Source organism: Apiospora kogelbergensis (assembly GCF_038363985.1).
Source record: "Apiospora kogelbergensis strain CBS 113332 chromosome Unknown utg000002l_segment0_segment0, whole genome shotgun sequence".
NCBI lineage: Eukaryota > Fungi > Ascomycota > Sordariomycetes > Amphisphaeriales > Apiosporaceae > Apiospora > Apiospora kogelbergensis.
Window position 1 is genome coordinate 2029996 of NW_027117419.1, and position 21201 is coordinate 2051196.

The window sequence follows — 21201 nt, forward strand, 5'->3', positions numbered from 1 at the left end:
GCTTTAGATTGCCTTGTGCAAGCGTGTATGTAACTAACGGCGACACAAACGCGCCAAAGACCGACGATCCAATTGCAGCATCCAACATCAACCCACGAACCAACTGATCCCCCAACGTGCGAACCTGCTGCGCATTGCAGCGCATAACTCTCCTCGACTGCATCAGCTATGGACCCCAGCTCAGCATTGCCCTTAGCTGCTGCGCGTGCCGGACAGGCCTGGTAGACGTTCGACGTTACCGAGTAGACCGCGAAAGATCAGGGGGTGGGACGGTCCTTGTCGTTGCTGAAAGCTCACCATTGCTGCCATGGCAGATCTGGGAAGCACCAACCAGAACACAGGATGGACGAATTTCAACGGGTATGAAGCTTCTCCTCCTCCTCCTCTTCTCCCTCCTCAGCTTGAGGTTTCCAGCAGGGCATTCGACTAACAGCGGGATTCATCTACAGAGTATTCCTAGGCCTGCTCCTAGTCTGCGGCTTTCTGTAAGTGAAGGCATTTTATACCCGCCTGTAGACTCAAATTAACTCATATCCAGAGCCGTGGTCTTTCTGCTATACTTTAATCGAATCGTCGCCTCCATTATATCCTACCTCATCCGAACCTATACCTGGCGCACTTCCCGAGTCCATATCGACATACAAGCGCTGCAGGTTTCGCTCCTGGGTGGCCGAGTTTTTTTCAACGGCTTTCGCTACCACGGCCCCAATGAGACTATCTTGATCCAGAATGGCCATATCACTTGGTCGTATTGGCTGTGGAGGGTAAAGGATGTTAATATCGGGTCTTCCAAGAAACCGACCAAGGCCGACACGACTGGAAATGCAGCAGTTCCCCCGACGGAGGCCGTCCAGTTGCCCAACCTACCTTGCCGCATAAATGTCGCGGTATCCGGTCTGGAGTGGTTCATTTACAACCGCAGCCCGGTATACGATTCAATTCTGGCCGGGATGACGGATCCTGCCGAAGCGCAGGAATGCGATGCGACCAACACAGAATACTTGGCGGATGGCATAAATCATCCGCGACAACGGCTACAAAAGGCATCGCAGAAAATCGAGGAGCAGCTCAACAAACTAGACTCAAATTTCTCTCTGGAGAAGAAAGAATCGCATGATTCGCAGGGTGAAAAGGGGCGTCCCGATGATCACGGCCTCAAGGAATCTCCAACCTCGCGATCTGACGAGGATGGCGCGTCACCCAAGGAGAATGACCAGCTACCTCTGATGTTGCAGCTTCTCCCTATACACTTTGAGTGTAACAAGGCCGCTATCGTCATGGGCAACGAAAACACCAAAGGTATCCTCATAATCAAGACGAAAGCCCTTGACGGTGAGATCACCGCCTCGGAATGTCCCACTCCAGATCCATACAGGCAAATATTCCAAATCCATTTCGACGAGCCAGTGGTTGAGATGAAGGACAACCAGGAATACAAGGAAGACCAGCTCACCAGAGCTGTCAAGGACAAGCAGGTTGCCCTTGATACCGAACCCACTCAACACCGCCCATTCTTCAGAAGGCACAGGCGTAGGGTCATGAACCAGCTGAGAAATATGGTCCCGTATTGGAGGAAATCCGTAGAGTCGTTCTCGGTACATTCGAGGCATGGCACGCTCGCAACCGAAAATCCTGTTACAAAAACGTACAACTGGCAAGGTCTTTCGAGGTATCTCAATGACGACGACGAGAATGACAAGATTCGTTGGTCGTCAGTTGAGTATGCGGCGGTCACGACTTTGGTGGAAAGTCCAGAAGCAACCCTGACAATATATTGGGATGTGCCTGGGAAGGTGACGCGTGCTCAACCCCAACACGGGGCCTCGCATAACAAAAAGAGCGGGAACAATGTCAATGGTTCGACATCTCCCGCGTGGGCGATCAATCTGGCAATCAAAGGGGGCGTTGTCAATTATGGCCCCTGGGCAGATCGATACAGGGCCGAATTGCAGAGAATCTTCAATCCAACCCTCAGCAAAGATGCGGTGCCTGCCAAACCGCTGCCTATAGGCGCCGACAGAGTTCCAACCCAATTCAAGCTCTATGTGGAGCTCGACGAGGAGGTCACTCTGAGGATCCCAACCCGTGAAGACTCGAAAAATTGGAGGTGGAAGAAGGAGGTTGCTGATCCGCGACAAGGTCGGCCACAGGACCACGACAAAGCAACCGCGGCACAGCAACGTCCCTATGGGTGGCTCGATGTCAAAGTCGGACCTAATGCTACCATCTCATACTCCATGGATATGTTGGCCTGTTCCACTGGATATACCAACACGCTGAATATTGAACTTCCTTCGACCGAGATCTCTTCAAGTGTGAACCACGGGCTGCTATGGCGGTCTGGTGCTCAGCGCATCACCTGTGACATGTCTGGCCCTCTCAAATGGAACGCACTCCGTCAATGGCGCTTCGACATTGTTGGTGATGATCTCGAGGTTTTCATTCTAAGAGATCATATCTTCTTGCTCATTGACTTGATCGATGATTGGGGAACGGGACCTCCGGCAGATTATCTCTTATTTACCCCTTTCAAGTATCTGCTCAATCTCGAATTCCGGAATCTGAAGCTATACCTCAATGTTAACGATGTCAATATCGTCAACAATCCTACAGACATGGAAGAAAATACGTATTTGGTCTTTGCAAGCCCCTGTCTAAAAGCAGATACAAACATATCCTTGGACAACTTCCGCCCCAGCAAGAACTTCGTCCCGTTCAAGGTGCAGGCGGAGACGATAGGACTCACATTGCACCTCCCGCCCTGGAATACACAGGCTTGTTTCCTGAGCTCGAAGCAGGTTGGAACGGTGGAGAGTTTGGTTCTCAGCGGAGAATATCACTACAATTCAACAACGTCAACTGCTAATACGGACACTCTTATTCTTGATGTTACCGGTCAGTCACTCGTGACAACTGTGCACGGATTCATCATACGATACTTCCTGCAGTTGAAGGACAACTATTTTGGGGATTATGTTCATTTCCGCACTCTTGATGAATACCAGGAGGCACTGCGCCTCAAGAAGGACAATCCAGAGTCCGAGGAAGCTTCGCGGCCACCACACAAGAAGTCAAATGATCTAGATGTGGTGCTCAGTATAAGAACGGATGACCCTAAAATCATGCTACCCGCTAACATATACTCTTCAAACCGACACCTAATCATCGAAGCTGCTGCTCTCTCAGTTGACCTTCGGTTTACCAACTACTATATGGACCTCGATCTAGTGGTGCCGCCACTTAGCTTGTCAATGGGCAGCGAAGACGATGGTGCTACAAGCCCATTAAGTACGACTTCTAGCACGCAAATGTTCATCGACGGCCTCGGGGTCTATGGCCATCGCTTGTTTGGTTTACCTCCGACAGAACCCACATACTTGTGCAACTGGGACCTGTCGGTAGGTACAATCACCGGCGAGTGTACAACGGACTTTATAGGTATCCTGGCCAATGCTGGCAAGGCGTTTGGCTTCTCGCTCGATGACGACGAGAATGCGCTTATACCGTATTCGTCGCTCGTTGTATACGACGTGACTTTCTTGCGAGTCTCTGTCCAATCAATACAGTTATGGCTACACGTTGAAGAAGCCGCCTTTATGTTTTCAACAGATACCATAGACGTCAACTTCAACGACTGGGCAAGAACACACTACTCGAAGCGGGCCGACATCAAAATTCCTTCCCTCGAGATCGCCTGTGTAAACTCGGAGTCTGCCGCCAGGCATAAGTCCAGACTTTATAGCCGTGTTGAAACTGATGCACTGGTACGAACCAGCATCCATCTCTCCATCATCGGGAGAAAGCATGGTTTTTCGGAGGAGAGGAGGCTTCAACAAGAGCTTATCCGTCATGAAGACCAACGGACTCACCGAACCGACTTCCTCGTCTTACCTGGCCTTCTCAGGCCAGAAATCCCAGACCCAGTGGACCCCCAGCACAAAGTGTGCCAACAGTTCCCCAGCCAATGATTCCCATCAACCCTAGCCCCGAAGAGGTTTCTGCTAGAAGTATTGGGTCTTTCCAGAGTTCACGGCGATTACGGCACAAGAGTTCGTTTCTCTCATTGTCCAGCGGAAGCAGTGGTAGCATTCGCAGAACTGAATCTAACGCTCGGCAACGGCTGCAAGATAACCGGCGTCGGAGTGCAACTTCAGCCTATCAACAACCAAATGAAGCACGTCCAGGCTTACGCCAACGGGATGTATCAGGCTCCACGGGGCGTCATTCGGCATTTCATAGTGCCCTAGGAGATCATAAGGACCAATCCCATTCTCATAACACTGTGGCATTTACCAGCCAGTTTTTTGCCCCTTATTTCCCATTGGAGAATGTCCGCCCCAATGTGGGCGAGGCAACGTTACAGAGCGTAGAGCTCGAGGATGATGATCTCGCCAATTCGTCTCAATTCGGCCTTTCAGATATTGACCCAGCTTCATTGAGAGAGGATGCCGTGCACCAGAGCGTCTTGGTCCAGCTACCATCTGGCGTTTCGGCATTCTTCAACACGACTGCATTACGGCACATTGCTTCGTTGTTGGACGCGCTTCAACCTACTGAACCTGAGGACATGCTGGACACTCTCCAGGTCAGCTCGATGACGGATATATTCGACGAGCAGAAACAGAAGAAGCTCAAAGGTAGCATTGACGATATCATCGTTCGGATACCTCAAGCGAACATCCGCTTCCTCAACTGCTCTAATGTTGACTCGCCTCATCCAGGACAACCAGAACAAGATCAGTATGATTTGGTGCTAAAGAAGGCTCTCTTGGCCACTCGATCTGATAGGCAGATGATCGAGAGCCATGACAACGATATGAGTGATGACGTCAACAAGGGCAAATCGCACTCGTCTTTCCATTTTCGTTTCGACATCTTTGAGGTTTCTGCTGCCGAACGAGTTGCAAATTTTAACGAAACACAAGCTGCAGTCAAGGCCAGCATCGAAGAAGTTATGGTCACGCTGGGCTCCAAAGAGGTAACTTACGCAGATTGCGACATTGGAGCACTACGGCTCAGCACTTCCTCCGGCAAGGTTGAATATTTAGCATCATTGATACATCGAACCAATGTGCTGGCAAAAGAAATGGGGGAGCTGTTTTCCTCAACATTGTCCAGAGGTGACCATCGTCCCAAGCAGCTCATTCATCGCTTGATCAACGAGGGTCGATCTGCACCCGATGCCCCTTTCATGACGCGCCCATCAGCGGTGTTGCGAGCAGCCTCGGAACATCTGAGAACCTGTGATTCATGGAAAATGGTTACGAGACTCCGCCAAATGTGGAATTACTTGAGCGTCGCCCAAAAGGAGCAGCTCAGGTATGAGTGCTTCAGTTCGGCGGACGTGTGCCCAGAAGGCGCTAGACAAGCAGCTATGGAAGCTTTCCAGGGCTGGAGGGGCTGGGACCTGGAGAATGTGGGAGATTCATATCTGATGAAGAACACCTTCGGCAAAACTACAACTGCACAAAACAAAGCTGCAGAAAGTCCACAGATGGCAGTGCTCCGGGTACAACAGGTGGAGTTCCTCCTTGATCCTGGACCGAAACAAAATCAGGTTTTTGCCATGGACATCACCACAAGGTTGCATTCGAAAGATATTGAGACCGGAGATACTGCCAGAGATATATCGGCTGGCCAAATCATGGTAGCGAACATGTACTGCTCGGATGCCGGCTTGAACCTCAACTGGGAGCTCCTGGAACTGGTTGAAGACATATTGCGGTTGTATAGACAGTCTGAGCTCAAGGATACCGAAGTCACGCAAGTACACAAACCAGACAAACCCAAGGTTGAGACTGAGATTGCCCAGCTGCCAAAGACTATTCAGTTTGTTTTCACACTGGGCCATGGCACCATCCTGCTGGAGACTGTCAACCTCAGGTCTGAAACCCAGAGTGATGATCTTAGCATCTCAGTCTTGTTGGCCAAACGACCTCATGTAACGAATACCAATGCGGTTTTGGCTTGCCGCTCGGTTTCGACCAAGTTGCGTAGTCACCAACAATCATTGGCTACATTCAGGCTTAAGGGGCCTAGTGTTTTCGTCTCGCATGAGCTACTGGAGAGCGACCTGGCGTCAACACACACAATCAAATCCACCGCAAGCAGCCAGGACCTTAGACTGGTTGTTAAACAGGATCCCATCGTACTGGCGGAGATCATTGATACCATTGTCCAGGATGAAATGGCGCAACTTTATCAACTGAGAAGTCAACTACCATCCGCTCCTGTGCAGAAGCCGAAGAGCCACAAGATATCGGAACGCCTTTCCTCGTTCCGAGTAGATTTGGCAATGTTCTTGAATACTTACACGATCTCGGTACCCCTATTACGCTCTATCACGTACACAATATCTGGCGTCGTTGCTCGGGCTGCCATGGCCGCTAATTTTGGCAAAGAGATCATTTTCGACTTCGATATCAAAGAGAACTCGCATGACATGCAGCTCCATGTCAATAATGCCCCACGAAGTATCTCGCTCCTGCAGATTCCGCCCACAAACGGGCGTGTCACAAGCCGGATGGGTCAAGGAGAGCATTCAGTCTCGGTCTTTGCATCAGTAGAGCTCATTCAGCTCGATGCCTCGGCCGTCTATACCCTTTTGAGCGCTCTGAACCGACCAGAAATGGCCAACGCAATTAGCGATCTTCAAAGCCAAGGGAAGATCATGCAGGATCATATGCAGGAGATCTTCGGGCCTCCTGAAGAGGCAACGTCCAAGAAGACTGACCCGAACGACAACAAGATGATCTACGAAGTACACAACTCTCGCTGGCATAGAAATATTTGGACACTCGCCACTGAGGTCATCCGCCACGCCTCTTGCGCACCTGTCAGCCTCTTTGGGAAGCGTACATCTGAAACTAGCCAACCGTCTGGATCACCATAGTCCCATCCTAGAAAATCCTGAGATACATGTCAACCTGCGTCACATCCTCTTTGATATCAGGAAGGGCACGGCGGAATCGATGCATTCTTGTGGCAACCTCTCTTTTGCTGCTCTGATCACGGCGAGCACGAGAGAGACTGAAGACGGCAAGGAAAAGAGGGCCTTTGATTTTAGGAGTGACAGCTTCAAGGTCAATCTATCTGCAGAAACCGTATCCACCTTTGTGGAAGTCATCGGTTACATGGGCGACAAGATCAAAGATCTCGATACAACTAAAGAGATCGAGTATCTGCAGAAGCGACTAAAGCAAAGCCGACCCAAGATTACTATCAACGACGAAGAAAATGCGGACACTGGGTCAGAAACTGATATATTCGACTCTTTTCTCGGACAAATCGTATATTCCTTTGTCGTGCACAACATCCAGATCAGCTGGCTTGTCAACCCGGGTACGGATCGTCTTGTCGGCCATGAAGATTTGGTACTCTCATTCCAGAAGATCGAGTTTGCCACCAAGAAGAAGAACACGGCTAGACTCACCATCGAGAACTTCCAACTTCAGATGGTGCCCCCGATTATGATAGAATTGCTCGATCCGCCAACTCGGCCCTTCTGCCCGAGGTCGTCTTTAATGTGGCATTTGTCTCGACGCTCGACACGCGCCGCCTTGCTTTCCAGGCAGTGGGCAAATCGCTGGACCTTCGCCTGACTTCAGGTTTCATCATACCCGCCGCCAATCTGGTCGACTCTATCAGTCAATCCATCAAGAATGTCAAGCAAGCTTCGGAGAACTGGACACCAATCGTGCCGGTGACCGAGAAGCCTGCAGACAAACTTGCCAGCAAGCCTGTTAAGACTCAGCAAAAGTCACTGTTTGGAAGCAAACGATTGGAGTCTTTGCTGATCGATGCCGACTTTGCTGGCGCAGTTGTCCATTTGTCCGGCAAGAAGCCTGCCGACGATATGAGCAGCAATATGGGCAACGGCGGTTACCCATCAATGCAACGGCCGGCTCTAGCCGGGAAGTACGGCCAGTTCAGCACTGATGACTCGGGAGGCACCAGCACGACGCTTCGTAGTCCTGGTCTTGCCTGGAAAACAGAGTATCGTGATGACGGAAAAGAGGATCAGGCTATTTACGGCGAAATTAAGGTCGATGCTTCGCGCAATATTCTCTATCCAACTGTAGTCCCCTTGGTAATGGAGATTGTGTCGAGCATCAAGGAGGTGGTCAGTCAGGATGAAGGGGATACGCCGGTCATACCTGCTACACCTCTTGATAAAGAAGGGTCTGTACCCAAGTCGCCCGAGGAAGAGAACATTCTCACCACCGACCCAAGTGAGGTTCTGGGACGCACAAAGCTCAATGTCGGCCTGCGTATCTGCAGGCAGGAGTTTTCGCTGAGCTGTCAGCCTATTGCTCGAGTAGCAGCCACTGCTTGCTTCGAGGACATCTACATCACAGCCAACACAGTAAACTCTGTGGACCACGGCAACTTCTTCGCCATTTCGGGCACATTCAGCAAGCTTCAGGCATCAGTGCAGCACGTATACTCGCGGGAGTCCACGGGCAGTTTCGAAGTGGACTCGGTCGTGCTCTCACTCATGAACAGCAAGCACTTTAGCGGCACGAGTGGCGTATCGGCAATTCTCAAGGTCAGCCCCATGAAGGTAGCAGTTAACGCAAAGCAGCTGCAAGACTTCTTGTTGTTCCGCGAGATCTGGGTCTCGCACGAGACGCGGCAAGGCAGAGCTGCTCCCGTAGCCACCTTGCAGACGTCGACCTCGCAGCAGAGTCATCTAGTACAACGGTATCAACAAGTCGCTGCAACAGCGGCCTTCCCTTGGACAGCCACCATCTCCATTGCGGCACTAGATGTCCGAGTCGACCTGGGACAATCTCTCGGCAAAGCCGTCTTCAAGATTACCGACTTCTGGGTCTCTTCGAAGAAGACATCGGACTGGGAGCAGAATCTATGCTTGGGTTTCCAGGGAATCGGTGTCGATTGTACGGGCCGCCTAAGTGGGTTCGTGACACTGCAGAACTTCAAGCTCCGCACGTCCATAGAGTGGCCAGAGCGGCAGGCAGCGCTGAACGAGACTCCTCGAATCCAGGCGTCCATCGGGTTTAGTCAGTTCCGACTGAAGGCTGCTTTCGACTATCAGGCGTTCCTAGTTGCTGATATCACTTCCATGGAGTTCCTCATGTACAATGTGAGACAGAAACGGGACGGCACTGCTGATAGGCTTGTAGCAAGCTTCGACGGCGACGCCGTACAGGTCTTTGGAACGACCAGCTCAGCAGCTCAAGCTGTTGCGCTGTGGCAAGCTGTCGAGAGACTCATATCGGAGCGCAAGGCCAACTTCGAATCTTCTCTGCGCGATATCGAGAAGTTCCTAAGGCGCAAGTCAGTAACATCGCAGGCCCAACTGCCAGATATTCGGTCCAGAAAACCGACGGATGACAAGGCGGTCATCAAATCGCCCATCTCACTCGACACTGACGTGGTGGTGACTCTGAGAGCTCTCAATCTCGGGGTCTTCCCCAGCACGTTCTCGGACCACCAAGTTTTCAAGCTGGAAGCGCTCAACGCGCAAGCTCGTTTCGCTGCCAGCATGCAGAACCGACGCATCCACAGCATGCTGGGCCTCACGCTTGGGCAGCTGCGCATAGGACTGGCGGGCGTCCGCCGCACGTCGGCGCCCAAGGCGGCGTCGGAGATCTCGGTGGAGGATGTGGTGGCACTGGCGACGGGCTCGCGCGGCGGTACGATTCTCAAGGTGCCCAAGGTGGAGGCGGTGATGCAGACTTGGCAGACGCCCGAGAGTCGCAGCATCGACTACATCTTCAAGAGCGCGTTCGAGGGCAAGGTCGAGGTTGGGTGGAACTACAGCCGCATCTCGTTCATCCGTGGCATGCTGGCCAACCACTCCAAGTCTCTTGCCAGCGTGTGGGGCCGCGACCTGCCCGAGATGAGCGCCATCAAGGTGACGGGAGTGCCGGAGGCGCCGCCTTCTTCTTCGTCTACGACGGAAGAAGGTGGGAACGGCGCGGAAGGGGGGAGTGGGAGAAGTGACAGAGGAGGACAAGAAGAAGCAGAAGCAGAAGATCACGGCCGAGGTGCACGTGCCGCAGTCCAAGTACGAGTACGTGGCGCTGGAGCCGCCGGTGATCGAGACGCCGCAGCTGCGCGACATGGGCGAAGCAACGCCGCCACTCGAGTGGATCGGGCTGCACCGCGAGAGGCTGCCCAACCTGACGCATCAGATTGTGATTGTGAGCCTGTTGGAGCTGGCGGGCGAAGTGGAAGATGCATACGGGAAGATCCTGGGTTCTTCCTAGTTTAGGTGTTCTTTATTGTACTGGTTCCAGCCCTTGGCTTACATAGCGCGGCGTTGTTCCCTAGACGGTCTATTTAATAAATATTTCTCAAGTCCATCATGAATCCTTAAACGTGCCTGTCGTCTGATGGGTTCCAAGGGGCAGGGGGGGTTGCCTAAAGTTAGTGGGTTGCTTTGGTCGGACCCCGCCAGCCCCGAGAAATCAATTTACGCCCGGCGCGTCAGATCCAGCCTTCCACGCGTCTGTCCAGAAATCATCATCCCCGCCAAACCAAACACCACATACGCAGTACACAGCTGCCTCCAAAGTCAACACACTCACATCTCAAGCAGCCATGGGTGGTAAGTCGTCCTGTTGCCCTGCTGCCTCTACTGGACGACCTGGCAGCAGCCAAATCCCTAACTCCCCGTGGCAATAGACTCATACGGCGGCGGCTACTCCCGCACATCATACAACGCAGGCGGTGGCGACGATGCCGGAGGTTTCGTGTACGGCGGCTCCCAAAACGGAAGCCAGAGTGGTGCAGGAAAGGTATGCTGCCACCCCTAGAAAACGAGCCATTCTTCCCACTCGACACCCCCTAACACTTCCACTTCCGACACGCAGGGCTACGGCGACGCCACCCTCCGCCCCGTCACCATCAAGCAATTGATCGACGCCGAGCAGGCCTATCCAGACGCCCCCTTCCGCGTCGACGGCCTCGAGATAACCGAGGTGACCTTTGTCGGCATGGTGCGCGCCATCTCCCCGCAGACGACCAACGTGACGTTTCGGATCGACGACGGCACGGGCGTCATCGAGGTGAAGCAGTGGCTCGACGCCGACAAGCAGGACGACGAGAACAGCCCCAAGAACGCCTGCGCCCTCGACTCGTACGTCCGCGTCTGGGGCCGCGTCAAGAGCTTCAACAACAAGCGCCACGTCGGCTCCCACTACATCAAGCCCGTCACCGACTACAACGAGGTCCAGTACCACCTGCTCGAGGCCACCTTCTGCCACCTCTTCTTCACCAAGGGCGCCCAGGGCGGCGCCGCTGCCGCTGCCAATGCCGGCGCCGGAAACGACAGTATGTTTGTGGACGGCGGTCACGGGGCAGGCGGCGGTGACGTGCCTATGAGCGATGGACTGCGGATGGTCTCGGCCAAGGCGAGACAGGTCCATGCCTGGCTGGTGAATGCCGAGGGCGGCAACGAGGGTCTGCATGCCAACATCATCGCAACGGCCATGGGCATTAGTGTCGGCGAGGTTCTGAAATGCGGCGAAGAGCTCACCAGCGCTGGCGTCACCTACACAACAGTCGACGACGAGACGTTTGCTATTCTGGACTACTGATCTGCTCTACGGCACAGGGATAGATGAAAAGATAGGGGCAAGGGATGGCACTGCACCCAAGAAGAACCACTGCTTGCTGTGCGCGGCGGCTACGGAGACCTCGTCGGACAGATGGGTCGTATAGAGCGTTGTTGGCATAATAGCTGACTAAGTAGATATGAAATGATTGACTAATGATACCTCATATACGAGAACTACACTCAGAGCTCATTCCTTCTTCTGACAGTAAGGTAAAGACTGGAAAACCGCCATCTCCAGTGTCAAATTTCTCCTTCATCCAACTACAGTTTGCTCAAGTACCCCTGAGAAACTAACATTGTCATCAACCGTAAAAGCTCACTAGGTATCTAGCGAGTGATGGAGCGAGCGTGCGAAAAGAACAAAAAGCTGCAAATGGCTTGGTTAGCTCACGTTTCATACTTGGAGGAGGAACTGAGATTTTCACCATGTGCGCCCCATTCGACAAAGCCAAAGTCGTGAAATTCGTTAGCAATCTGACCATAACATTCCTCTCATTCTCGACGGGACTTGGAGCAACACCAACAGCACTGCTCCCAGGCCGCATGTCGTCTGTCACTGTACCCTCTGGGCCAACATCTGCTTGTTGATGTGGTGGTGGTGGTGCTGGTGGTGCTGGTGATGACCAGATGCCACAGCGGTAGCCATGATACCCGATTTGAGCTGCTGCTTGTTGGTAGTGGTGGTAGTGCCGGTCGAGGACGGCATCTGCGCAGTGACATGCTGCGGCTGTTTCTGCTGCGGCTGGGGCTCGCGGACCATGATGGACATGCGGACGGGCGGGGGCGGCATGGTCTTGTCCGACGGTGACCACGAGTCGTCCATGCCCATATAGATGTCCTTCTTAACCTCGAAGCCGAACTTGGCGTAGTAGCCGTTGTTCTTGAGCGAGCTGGACTCAAGGTACATTGCTCGGTTCTCGGCATCGGCCTGCGGTTTTGGGGGGTTCAGTTGCAGGTCCGAAACGGGAGACAAACAAGAGAAATCGAGGAGCGAATGGGAGAGGGAGGGTGGTAACGACTCACCTTGACGGCCATGTCCTCGATCAGCTTCGTCGCATACCCCCGGCCGCGGCCGCTGGGCTTGGTGCCCAGGTAGACGAGGTAGTAGCAGTCGTCATCGCGGTCGCCCATGATATCGTGCTTGGTGTCGTGCAGCAGGGGCAGCAGCTCCTTGTAGTATCGCCGGCGGCCCTCGGGGAGAGCTGCCACGGGAGGCGCCACAAGCCGCTGCGCAGCGTCGTCCACCAATCGTCCATGGTCTGGCCGGGAAAGACCCTGGGCAACAGAGGTTGAGAGTCAGTGAACAGGGATACAGCGATGATATGACGAAAGCATGTGGGCAGATTTTGAAAGAAATACTGCCATACAAACAAGTCAGGCAGACAGGCTCCCTGACGGGGTGATAAAAAGAAAAGAAGGGGTTGAAAGATTGACCGCAGAGGGAATCGAACCCTCTTGCCTGTAAGTATAATATGCATAAGAATACTACCGCTAGGCTACACCAGCCCGGCCAAGAGAAAGTCGTGTCAATTCAACTTATAAACCCTTGGGGAATCGCGCCTGTTTCTGAGAGTGCGGCGTGGAGGTGCGTGAGCTGGTGTTAGGCTTTGGAGGTGTCATGATTGGTTCGCTTGTTGAAAGGGGCAGAAGAGCAGGTCAAAGAGAGAGAAATGAGTTCAGCTACCAATACTTTTACTGGAGTGACTATCAGGGGGGCTATACTTCATCCATCGTCTCCATACCTCCGTGAGATTCATACACCAAAGCCATAATATAGCTCAATGTATCATGGAAGGAAGAGAGCATGAAATCGAGGGACAGAGGGCAAAAGATTTACTCACCATAGAGCGACGCCATCATAATCGGCCCCGATGGTCGTCACCACGCCGCTGTAGCAGTGCGCCGCAACAATGTAGTTCATAATGTCGACATGGATGCGCCACCTGATCTCGTCGCTGCCACCGGCCCCTTCTCCTTCGGCGCCGACCAGGTACCGTGCCAGGTCGTCGGACGCGAAGGCCTGCGCCAACGAGAGCCCGGCCTCTTTGTACTCGGCGATGCCGATGGCGCGGACCTGCTCGCCCCACTTCTCGGGGACGAGAGATCGGGCCGGGGCGGGCAGCTTGAGCTCGATGACGGTGCTGCTGGCGGGGGTGTTATTGGAAGTGAAGGTGGCGGTAGCGGTGGTGGTGGTATTTTCCATGGAGGAATTGCCGATACTGCTTTTGTTTAAGTGCGCCATGATGTCGTTATTCTCTCTGGATCGCTACTGATTGGTATTGAAGCTTTCGCAATATTCAAACTTGATTATTACCTGTTACTCGTAAAGTTAGCTCGGCCAAATAGTCCTGGCCAACCGTTGGCGATTCCAGGATATACCCGGCCACAGCACCTGGATCAAAGTGCGAAAGTCGACGTGCAGAGATGTTCCGGCCAATCCACCATGTGTCAAGGGGGGCTAGCTGTCAGATAAGAGACTTACTCGGTTTACTACTTGTTGAACTTGATATATTCTGGATACTATCACCCGTGTGGACTCGAGAGAGCTGACTTCTCGAGACGGGCATGAATCGGGACGGGTGGCGCAGGCAGTGAAGGCTTGTCCGTAAGTCAACAGACATCAATCTTGTGTTGGACGGGGTGAGCCTCTAGAGAAGGATCCGTGTGATAACAGAGGAGTGGTCTAAGACTCGACGTATCAAGAGGGGTATGGTTTCGTCTGTTACGTCTGGATAACTATACGCGAAGGCCTGAACAACGGGCTCGTGGTATAAGTAGTGAAATACGTGGACAGGGAGGCAACGGATGATAGCAATATTGAGGGTTGGGGAGGATGGGGCGGAAGGGATACCGGTGGGAACAGTTCAGGTTGTGTGAGCAGCAACAAAAAAAGGCCCAAGAGAGTCTTGAAAATATATCTACAGCACACACCCTGGTAAACGGGGTCAGCACTTAAGGTATATGTGCAAGAGCAATCCCAAGTAACGTCTTTTCTCGTGTCTCCTAACAGTTCTTGAAAGTCAGTAGTAGCACCAATCACAACCGGGGTAGACTAGCAGATAGATGGCAGTTGATTATTTCCAGTGGAAGAAGAAGAAGAAAACCAGAGAAAGGAGCCTCCAAAGTGGCGTCTGGGGGCTCTTTAACACCCGATGTCAGACAAAGCCCAAATCCCGATTGTAGAGCGAGCAAGGGTACTTTCACTCAACCCATGGACTACGTGGGATGGCTGCAGTAGGTCTACATCACGGCTTCCATGCGCCGTGTAAAGAATGCGGCATCATGTAAGACGGTAGGCTGTGGCCAATACGTTGCTGTACACCTGCGCGTACATGCATCGACATGTACTTCGGACACGGCGGCTCGGAGCTCTCTTTGTCTCATCAAGCCCGTCAGTCATTGGGTCATCCGGAAGACAACGGAGAGCGTTGATGATGCATTTCACAGTCTGCCAAGCTTACCATTGGCTGTCGGGGTAGGGCGAGCGTGTCTCTCGACCGATGCAGTAGATTTGCGTCACTCCTTGGCTTGGCAGCTCGGGGGACTAGACGATGGATGTTCAGTTGCGTGGCGGGAATGCATTCGGTTCTGCAGCTAGATCTACTCGCAGCTGTTAGTGATCACCGAAAGTGGGGTTGGCGAAGCGTAGCTAATGCGGCGTCCAGGTGAGAGCAGCCAATGGCCAGTATCAAGGCTGGTTGTCAGTCGACAGCGTGCAAACTGCATGGAGTTGGATCAGCTGGTGCCCGCCTTGCTGTTGTTTCCTGTTTCCACCCCCCGTCAGGACTTGGGGGAGAGGCTTCGGCTTCCATCGCTCCAGCACATGGATGTCTCATGCCAAGATACTGTATATGCCTGGCATGCCGGCTGGCTTCCGGATGTACCGAAGCTTAGTCCAGCCGCTCTGTTGTCGGTCTGGCAGAGCCCGGGCATAGACAAAAAGTAAGGTGTGCCAAGGAAGGAGATGGAAGATTAGATTTATGCCGGTGCACTCCTGGGAAAAGGGCGGCTCCTTGCCCGAGTTATATGAGAGTCGGGATATCTTGTAGAGAAGAAAAAGAAAACCATAGCTGCTGTTGTTCGACCAAGTTACAACCAAAAAGAAAAAGCAATTCCACGGCCCCCCGTCTTGTTGGGGCCCCACCTTCTGTCATGTTGCGTTGGCCCCTATTGAACCACCCCACGGCCATTGATACACAGCATTATGTGAAGTAAGACGTGCTTCTCACATGCGTCGGATTTGCTGCTCGTTCTCGTACTTCTCCAGGCCAGAGTCGAGGCTCTCCCACCACTCAAACAGCATCGACTCGCAGATCAGCTTGAACCACGGTGTGAACTTGAGCTCGGGATCGGCAAACAGGGTCTTGAGCTCGGCAGGCGACACGTATTTGGTGTCCTGGACCTCGTTTTTGTTGGGGTTCAGATCAACGTTCGCCTTGATGAACAGGATATAATCGACTACGCGTTGTAGGAAGGGTTAGTCATGAAGCCAGACTGAATATAAGGATGTCGGAGAAGGAAAACAACATACTCTCATGTTCACCCCACTTGCCGTCACTCGGGGCCTTGTAGTGAATTCTCGTCAGGAATCGGAAGTTTTCGAGGGGGACCTGCTCCTTCTTGATGCCCAGCTCGTGGTCGAGCTTGCGCTGCGCCGCGTTCTTGACGCCCTCGATGGATTCGACGAGCGTCGAGCCCGTCTCGCTGGGGATGTGGAGCGGGTGCGAGCAGCAGGTGTTCGTCCACATGTCGGGGAACGTGATCTTCTCCGAGGCGCGCTGCTGGAGGAGCAGTCGGTTCTGGTCGTCGAACAGGAAGACGGAGAAGGCGCGGTGAAGCAGGCCCTTGTCGATGTTGGTCATCAGGTGGCCTATTGCGAATCGAAGGAGAAAGCGTCAGTCGGGATACTTTGGGCAGCGCATCTGCTTGCCGGTGCTGCAATTGACAAGACCACGTGCTACTACGTACAGAGTTTCTTGCTCGCGGTGCCGATCGGCAGGTCGTTCTCGTCGAGGACGATGCACACCTCGTCCATCAAGCGGATCTGCTCCTCGTCGTGGCCATCGAGCGCAGCCGAAGTCGTGTCGATGTCGGGGAACAGGCGCAGGATGTTTTCGGCCGTTATGGGGGCGGTTTCCGTGGTGGTGGTGGTGGTGGTAGACATTTTGACCCGATGCTAGCAAAATCAATATCGAGAACTGAAAAGGAAGAGTAGAACAGCTGGGAGGTTCGTCCCAATGTTTTTAGTCGAGATGTTATCTGGACAATTTCTTAACGACGGTGAGTGGCGGCGACACTAACAACTCCGACCGCCTAACATAGGTGTCTTGGTGTGCTAGGGGATTGGGGATCACAGCAGCGCGGGGCATTTCAAATAGAGGACCCCAGGACCCCGCCCAGCAATTTATTTACCAACAATTTGATTTGCGAGCAGAAAACGTCACGAGTCAGGGAGTATCCAATTCCCACCCTCTTACAAGTGTATCCAAACCCGTTAACCGTAAGCGCCTGGACCAATGAAGAGACGCCAAACGCCAATCTTTTTCCGTCCCTACATCTCGCGCCATAATTACTAATGGGGCCCCGCGCCGACCTGTTCCTCAAGCACTGGCGTTGCGATCTTCGGCCTCGCGGACCGACTGGTCCCAATCGCTCCGGCCGATATACAAGTACTCGACCGTAGCCACGCTGTTGTTATGATATTAGCGAGTTGAAAGACTGCAATCAGTATAGACACTTACATGATAAGCCCAATTGTGACACCGATCCAGAGGCCCTCCAAGCGCCAGTCCAGTCCGAATGCCAGACCAAATGAAATCGGCAGCGCCACCAGGTAGTACGACAGTAGGTTGGCGTAGCCCCCGAAGTGCTGACGGCCGATACCTCGCAGCAGCCCGTGGGCCATGGCGGCCATACCGTCGAAGAGCTGCATGACCGCCACGAGTGGCATGATGCCCGCCACCAGCCCAATAACCTCTTGATCCGAAGTGAACAACAGCGGCAGCTTGTATCGAAGGCTTGAGAGCAGGGTCACGTTAAAGAGCGCAACCATGAGGGCGCCGAAGAAAGCCACCTTGGCGGATATTTTGGCGGCATCGACCAGTTTGGCCCCGATGAGGTTCGCGATGCGTGTAGAGGCGGCGATGGACAAGGGAAAAGGGATTTGGAACGTGGTCGATGTCAAGGTCATGAGGCAGCTTTGCGCAGCCAGGTAAGACGTACCGAACTGGCTGCTGGCCAGAGTCAAGATCTCAAAGGCAAACCACTCCGCCAAGACCATGATCATACCAGGCAGAGCCAGCTTGATCATAGGACCTGCATTTGTATGGTCAGCTCGGAAAGCACTGATTTATGTGTCTGTAGGGAAGGAACCTGGAACTCACCCCAATTCGTCAGAGCTCGCTTGCTAAACCCGCCCCAGCATTGCATGCCTTCGCCGAATCGGACGTATATAAATAGGAGCACCGGCATCAAGTTTTGAGTGACCACGACGGCGATAGGCGCTCCCTTGAAACCCCACTCAAACTTCCACACGAACAACCATTGCATCAAGACATTGAGAGGCGCGGCAACGATCAGCACATACGTTGTCACATGGAAAAGCCCCTGGGATTGGACGAAACGCTTTCCACATTCAAGCGCACAGAATCCAGGGATGCCAGCAGTTATGATCCGGAGATACAATCCAGCCAGCTCGGCGGACCGTGGGTCGGGAAGCATTAGAAGCAGGATTCTCTCGGCGAAGAACCAGAGAACAATGACGGGCATCGTGAGCGCCCACAGGAAGTAGATCATCCGTTGGAATTGCAAACCGACTAGATGTTTGTGTCCGGAACCGTAGGCTTGGCTGCAAAGCGTGTCCAGGCTTGTTGTGAGACCCTGAAAAGGAGCATAGCACTGCAGCAAAAGTGGTCAGCAACCAAGCTAAGTTCTTCACAACTTGAAAGCTCCTAATCAATGTCGAGAAGACGAGAAGTAGCTCGAAACATTACTCACGGTTATGTTGGCCGTCATAGTAGCAACTACTCAGTAGTGTCAGCAATGCATCCAAATAGGGAACAGGGGGCATCATACTCACGGCTCACTGCACCAAGCTCAATCTTTCCGATGTGCCCCACGCTGAAAATAGCCGATATATTGATACTGTATTGCAAAACGAATGTGACAATCAAGGGAGGGAGTAGAGGGTGATCGTCTTTGCTTCCCTCTGCCATGTAGTGTGGATCTTGCCCGATGCCACGGCAGCCTCCCATTGATCATTGAAGTGTTCATCGTCAGGATCCTGTGCCGTAGTGATACTTCCAGACAAGAGCGGCGAATGTTCGGATGGTTCTATATCCGAGGACAACTGCCGCCCCGTCCCTCGCGCGTGCGCGTACGTCTTGGAGTCGCCGAAATAGCGTTGGTAGGTACGCGTGAAGAGGCCCCGGTTCTCGTCCGGAGGCTGGTCCGGTCCCAGCAGGTGGTTGTCTTGCAGGAGAGCCCTCTCTTCGTTGCGGGACTGCTTCTTCTCGATCCGGGTGAGAACCGGCCCATCCACCGGCTCAGGCAGCATGACCGGCCGTCGGTCGCCATACGTCATTCCAGCGGGCTGCCTGTACAGAGTAGGGGCATCTTCGGCGTCGCTTGAGCCGCTCGAATGCTCGGCTACTATGCCGGCCTCGCGATCTTCGGCCAAGTCATGGGCCAGAATCTCGTGGGCGAGTGGAGATGCAGCACGGAACGAAGGGGTCCATGAGGAGGATATAACGTTTGCAGGGTCCTCTTGCCCGCCCCCTCTCCCTTGGGAATTTGTTGGTCTCGGGTTTGCCATTCTTGTTCCCTGCTCTGGGCTCAGACGAACTCAATTCACTGCGGCTGAGGGGAACAATAGCCCAAGGAAGCACTATGCAATCAATCTAGGGGCTCGCTCGATAGGCAACGAAACTTCGAGATGGGCAAAGAGAAGGAAGCAAGCAGGCATGACTCCTCACATATTAATAGTAAGCCCGGCCTACTTATCGTATAGCTACACACCTACAATCGCCTCCATTGGCGATATACGGCTTAGTGCGGCAACGTCTGCATCTAGGCTGTCCCCAGCAGCAAGCAGGTCAAGGCCCCACCGGCAACGGTGGTTTGCTGCTGGAGACGTGCAGACGCAGCCTGCTGCAGTCATGGCGAGTTGCAAAGGCTCACCGCTAATGAGCGGCCGCACTGAGTGGCCGGGCCGCTTCAGTGCTCATATCATTCATTCGTGATGGGCGCATGATACTTGGCGTGCCGTGGGCTAGCGTGTGTGCAGGCAAAGCCCCTTCCGGTTCGGAGGAGGGGTGGTGGTGAGACTGGCGGATTGGGGTTGTCGAGGGAAATAGCCTGTCGTTGGACGCGCCACAAGCACGCACCAGAGCCTTCTGCAGAGCCCGCCGGAGCCTGTCCTAGCGCCGCGTTTTACTGGACGTTGCCGTGCCCGTCTCGAACCACTGGCGGCCTTCCACATTCGTGCAAAACCTCGAGATCCACGACATCGGATCGCCGCTGCATACCTAGCGTGTCATATCTATCGTCTTGGTTCTCCCTTGTCATTCGTCGTTTGTCCCTTCTTGTCTCCCTTCTTGTCTCTCTTACTCGCTGCTCGGTCTGTTTGGAACGGACGATGCAACGCGTTTCGCGGGAGAATCGCAATGTCGAGCATGGCACAGCGTCACGCACCTCTCGTTGCTGTGCTGGTGCCCTCTCGGCCTCGAAGCTAGGGAAACCTGTCGAGTACCCCCGAGATCTCATGTATGCATATCGATTGATCGGTATAGTATTTCAATGGCCCCCTTTTGACATCGAAATCGGAAAGGGCCAGAAACTCACACATCCAAACCACGACTTCCAGACCTAGTGACAGCCCCTTCTGGTCTTGGCCATTCTTAGGCCCCTTGCTTCTGGACAACGAGAGCAGCGATGCACGAGATCACTGCGCCAATGAGAGGAGTACGTATAAACGTGCATGATTCGGTCCCGTCGTTGCTGACTCGTAAAGAAAAACAAATTGCTGTTGCTAACATCTGCCCCCGAAGCCTTCCTGTCCTACCTCCGGCTTTCCATCTACATGGCCATCGTGTCCGTGGCAATAGTGGTGTCATTCCATCTGCGCTCGCAGCCGACCGCTCTAGAGCTCCGCATAGCCAAACCGCTTGGCATCATTTTCTGGATCCTTGCCTTTGCGTGTCTGTTGGTAGGCTTCGGGAACTATACGAGTCCGTCCATCTCATTCTTCATGCACTCGGCTATCACAGGCTGCTGATGACCTTCCAGAAACGGTGAACAAATACGCAAACAGGGCCGCTATCGTACAAACCGGGTGGATTACCCAGACTGTGAGCCCCTAGTCTACAAGAATGGATCGAGTCAAACAGTTGTCATAACACTGACTAGTAGCCAACAGGTCATGTCGCTGGTAGCCTTGTCTATTATTGGAACTTGTGTGATTTTACTTGTAATCGCCAGAGTTCAGGTGGATTGAATAACGGTGGTTGCTATTTCGACTCAGTCACTGCGCATTCCAAAATATCTCAAAGGCCCGAGTTTGACGGTAGTAAACGCTTGGATTCCCTCCACAATCCGGGGTATATAAGATCAAACAC

General features: G+C 53.4%; 6 protein-coding genes across 6 annotated transcripts; 3 read left to right on the plus strand and 3 right to left on the minus strand.

Moving 5' to 3' along the window:
- Positions 1-307: 307 nt before the first annotated feature.
- PG998_003528 (uncharacterized protein) lies at positions 308-10235 on the plus strand (the record flags this gene model as incomplete). The annotated part of the gene is given in 6 exon segments (XM_066870346.1): positions 308-360; positions 539-3941; positions 3962-6592; positions 6762-7457; positions 7514-9880; positions 9891-10235. 6 exon segments carry the CDS (start codon positions 308-310, stop codon positions 10233-10235), a joined length of 9495 nt encoding a protein of 3164 aa, XP_066734096.1.
- Positions 10236-10569: 334 nt separating this feature from the next.
- Positions 10570-11567, plus strand: PG998_003529 (uncharacterized protein; the record flags this gene model as incomplete). Its single annotated transcript, XM_066870347.1, has 3 exons — positions 10570-10576; positions 10654-10766; positions 10842-11567. The coding sequence occupies 3 exons, from the start codon at positions 10570-10572 to the stop codon at positions 11565-11567; spliced, it is 846 nt and encodes a 281-aa protein (XP_066734097.1).
- A 573-nt stretch (positions 11568-12140) lies between these two features.
- Positions 12141-13829, minus strand: PG998_003530 (acetyltransferase; the record flags this gene model as incomplete). Its single annotated transcript, XM_066870348.1, has 4 exons — positions 12141-12515; positions 12611-12862; positions 13022-13046; positions 13429-13829. 4 exons carry the CDS (start codon positions 13827-13829, stop codon positions 12141-12143), a joined length of 1053 nt encoding a protein of 350 aa, XP_066734098.1.
- A 1983-nt stretch (positions 13830-15812) lies between these two features.
- Positions 15813-16751, minus strand: PG998_003531 (isopentenyl-diphosphate delta-isomerase; the record flags this gene model as incomplete). The annotated part of the gene is made up of 3 exons (XM_066870349.1): positions 15813-16045; positions 16119-16457; positions 16556-16751. 3 exons carry the CDS (start codon positions 16749-16751, stop codon positions 15813-15815), a joined length of 768 nt encoding a protein of 255 aa, XP_066734099.1.
- A 436-nt stretch (positions 16752-17187) lies between these two features.
- PG998_003532 (MATE transporter) lies at positions 17188-19400 on the minus strand (the record flags this gene model as incomplete). Its single annotated transcript, XM_066870350.1, has 5 exons — positions 17188-17275; positions 17329-17902; positions 17971-18429; positions 18666-18833; positions 18887-19400. The coding sequence occupies 5 exons, from the start codon at positions 19398-19400 to the stop codon at positions 17188-17190; spliced, it is 1803 nt and encodes a 600-aa protein (XP_066734100.1).
- An 822-nt stretch (positions 19401-20222) lies between these two features.
- Positions 20223-21080, plus strand: PG998_003533 (uncharacterized protein; the record flags this gene model as incomplete). The annotated part of the gene is made up of 4 exons (XM_066870351.1): positions 20223-20350; positions 20451-20548; positions 20635-20818; positions 20873-21080. 4 exons carry the CDS (start codon positions 20223-20225, stop codon positions 21078-21080), a joined length of 618 nt encoding a protein of 205 aa, XP_066734101.1.
- Positions 21081-21201: the final 121 nt, after the last annotated feature.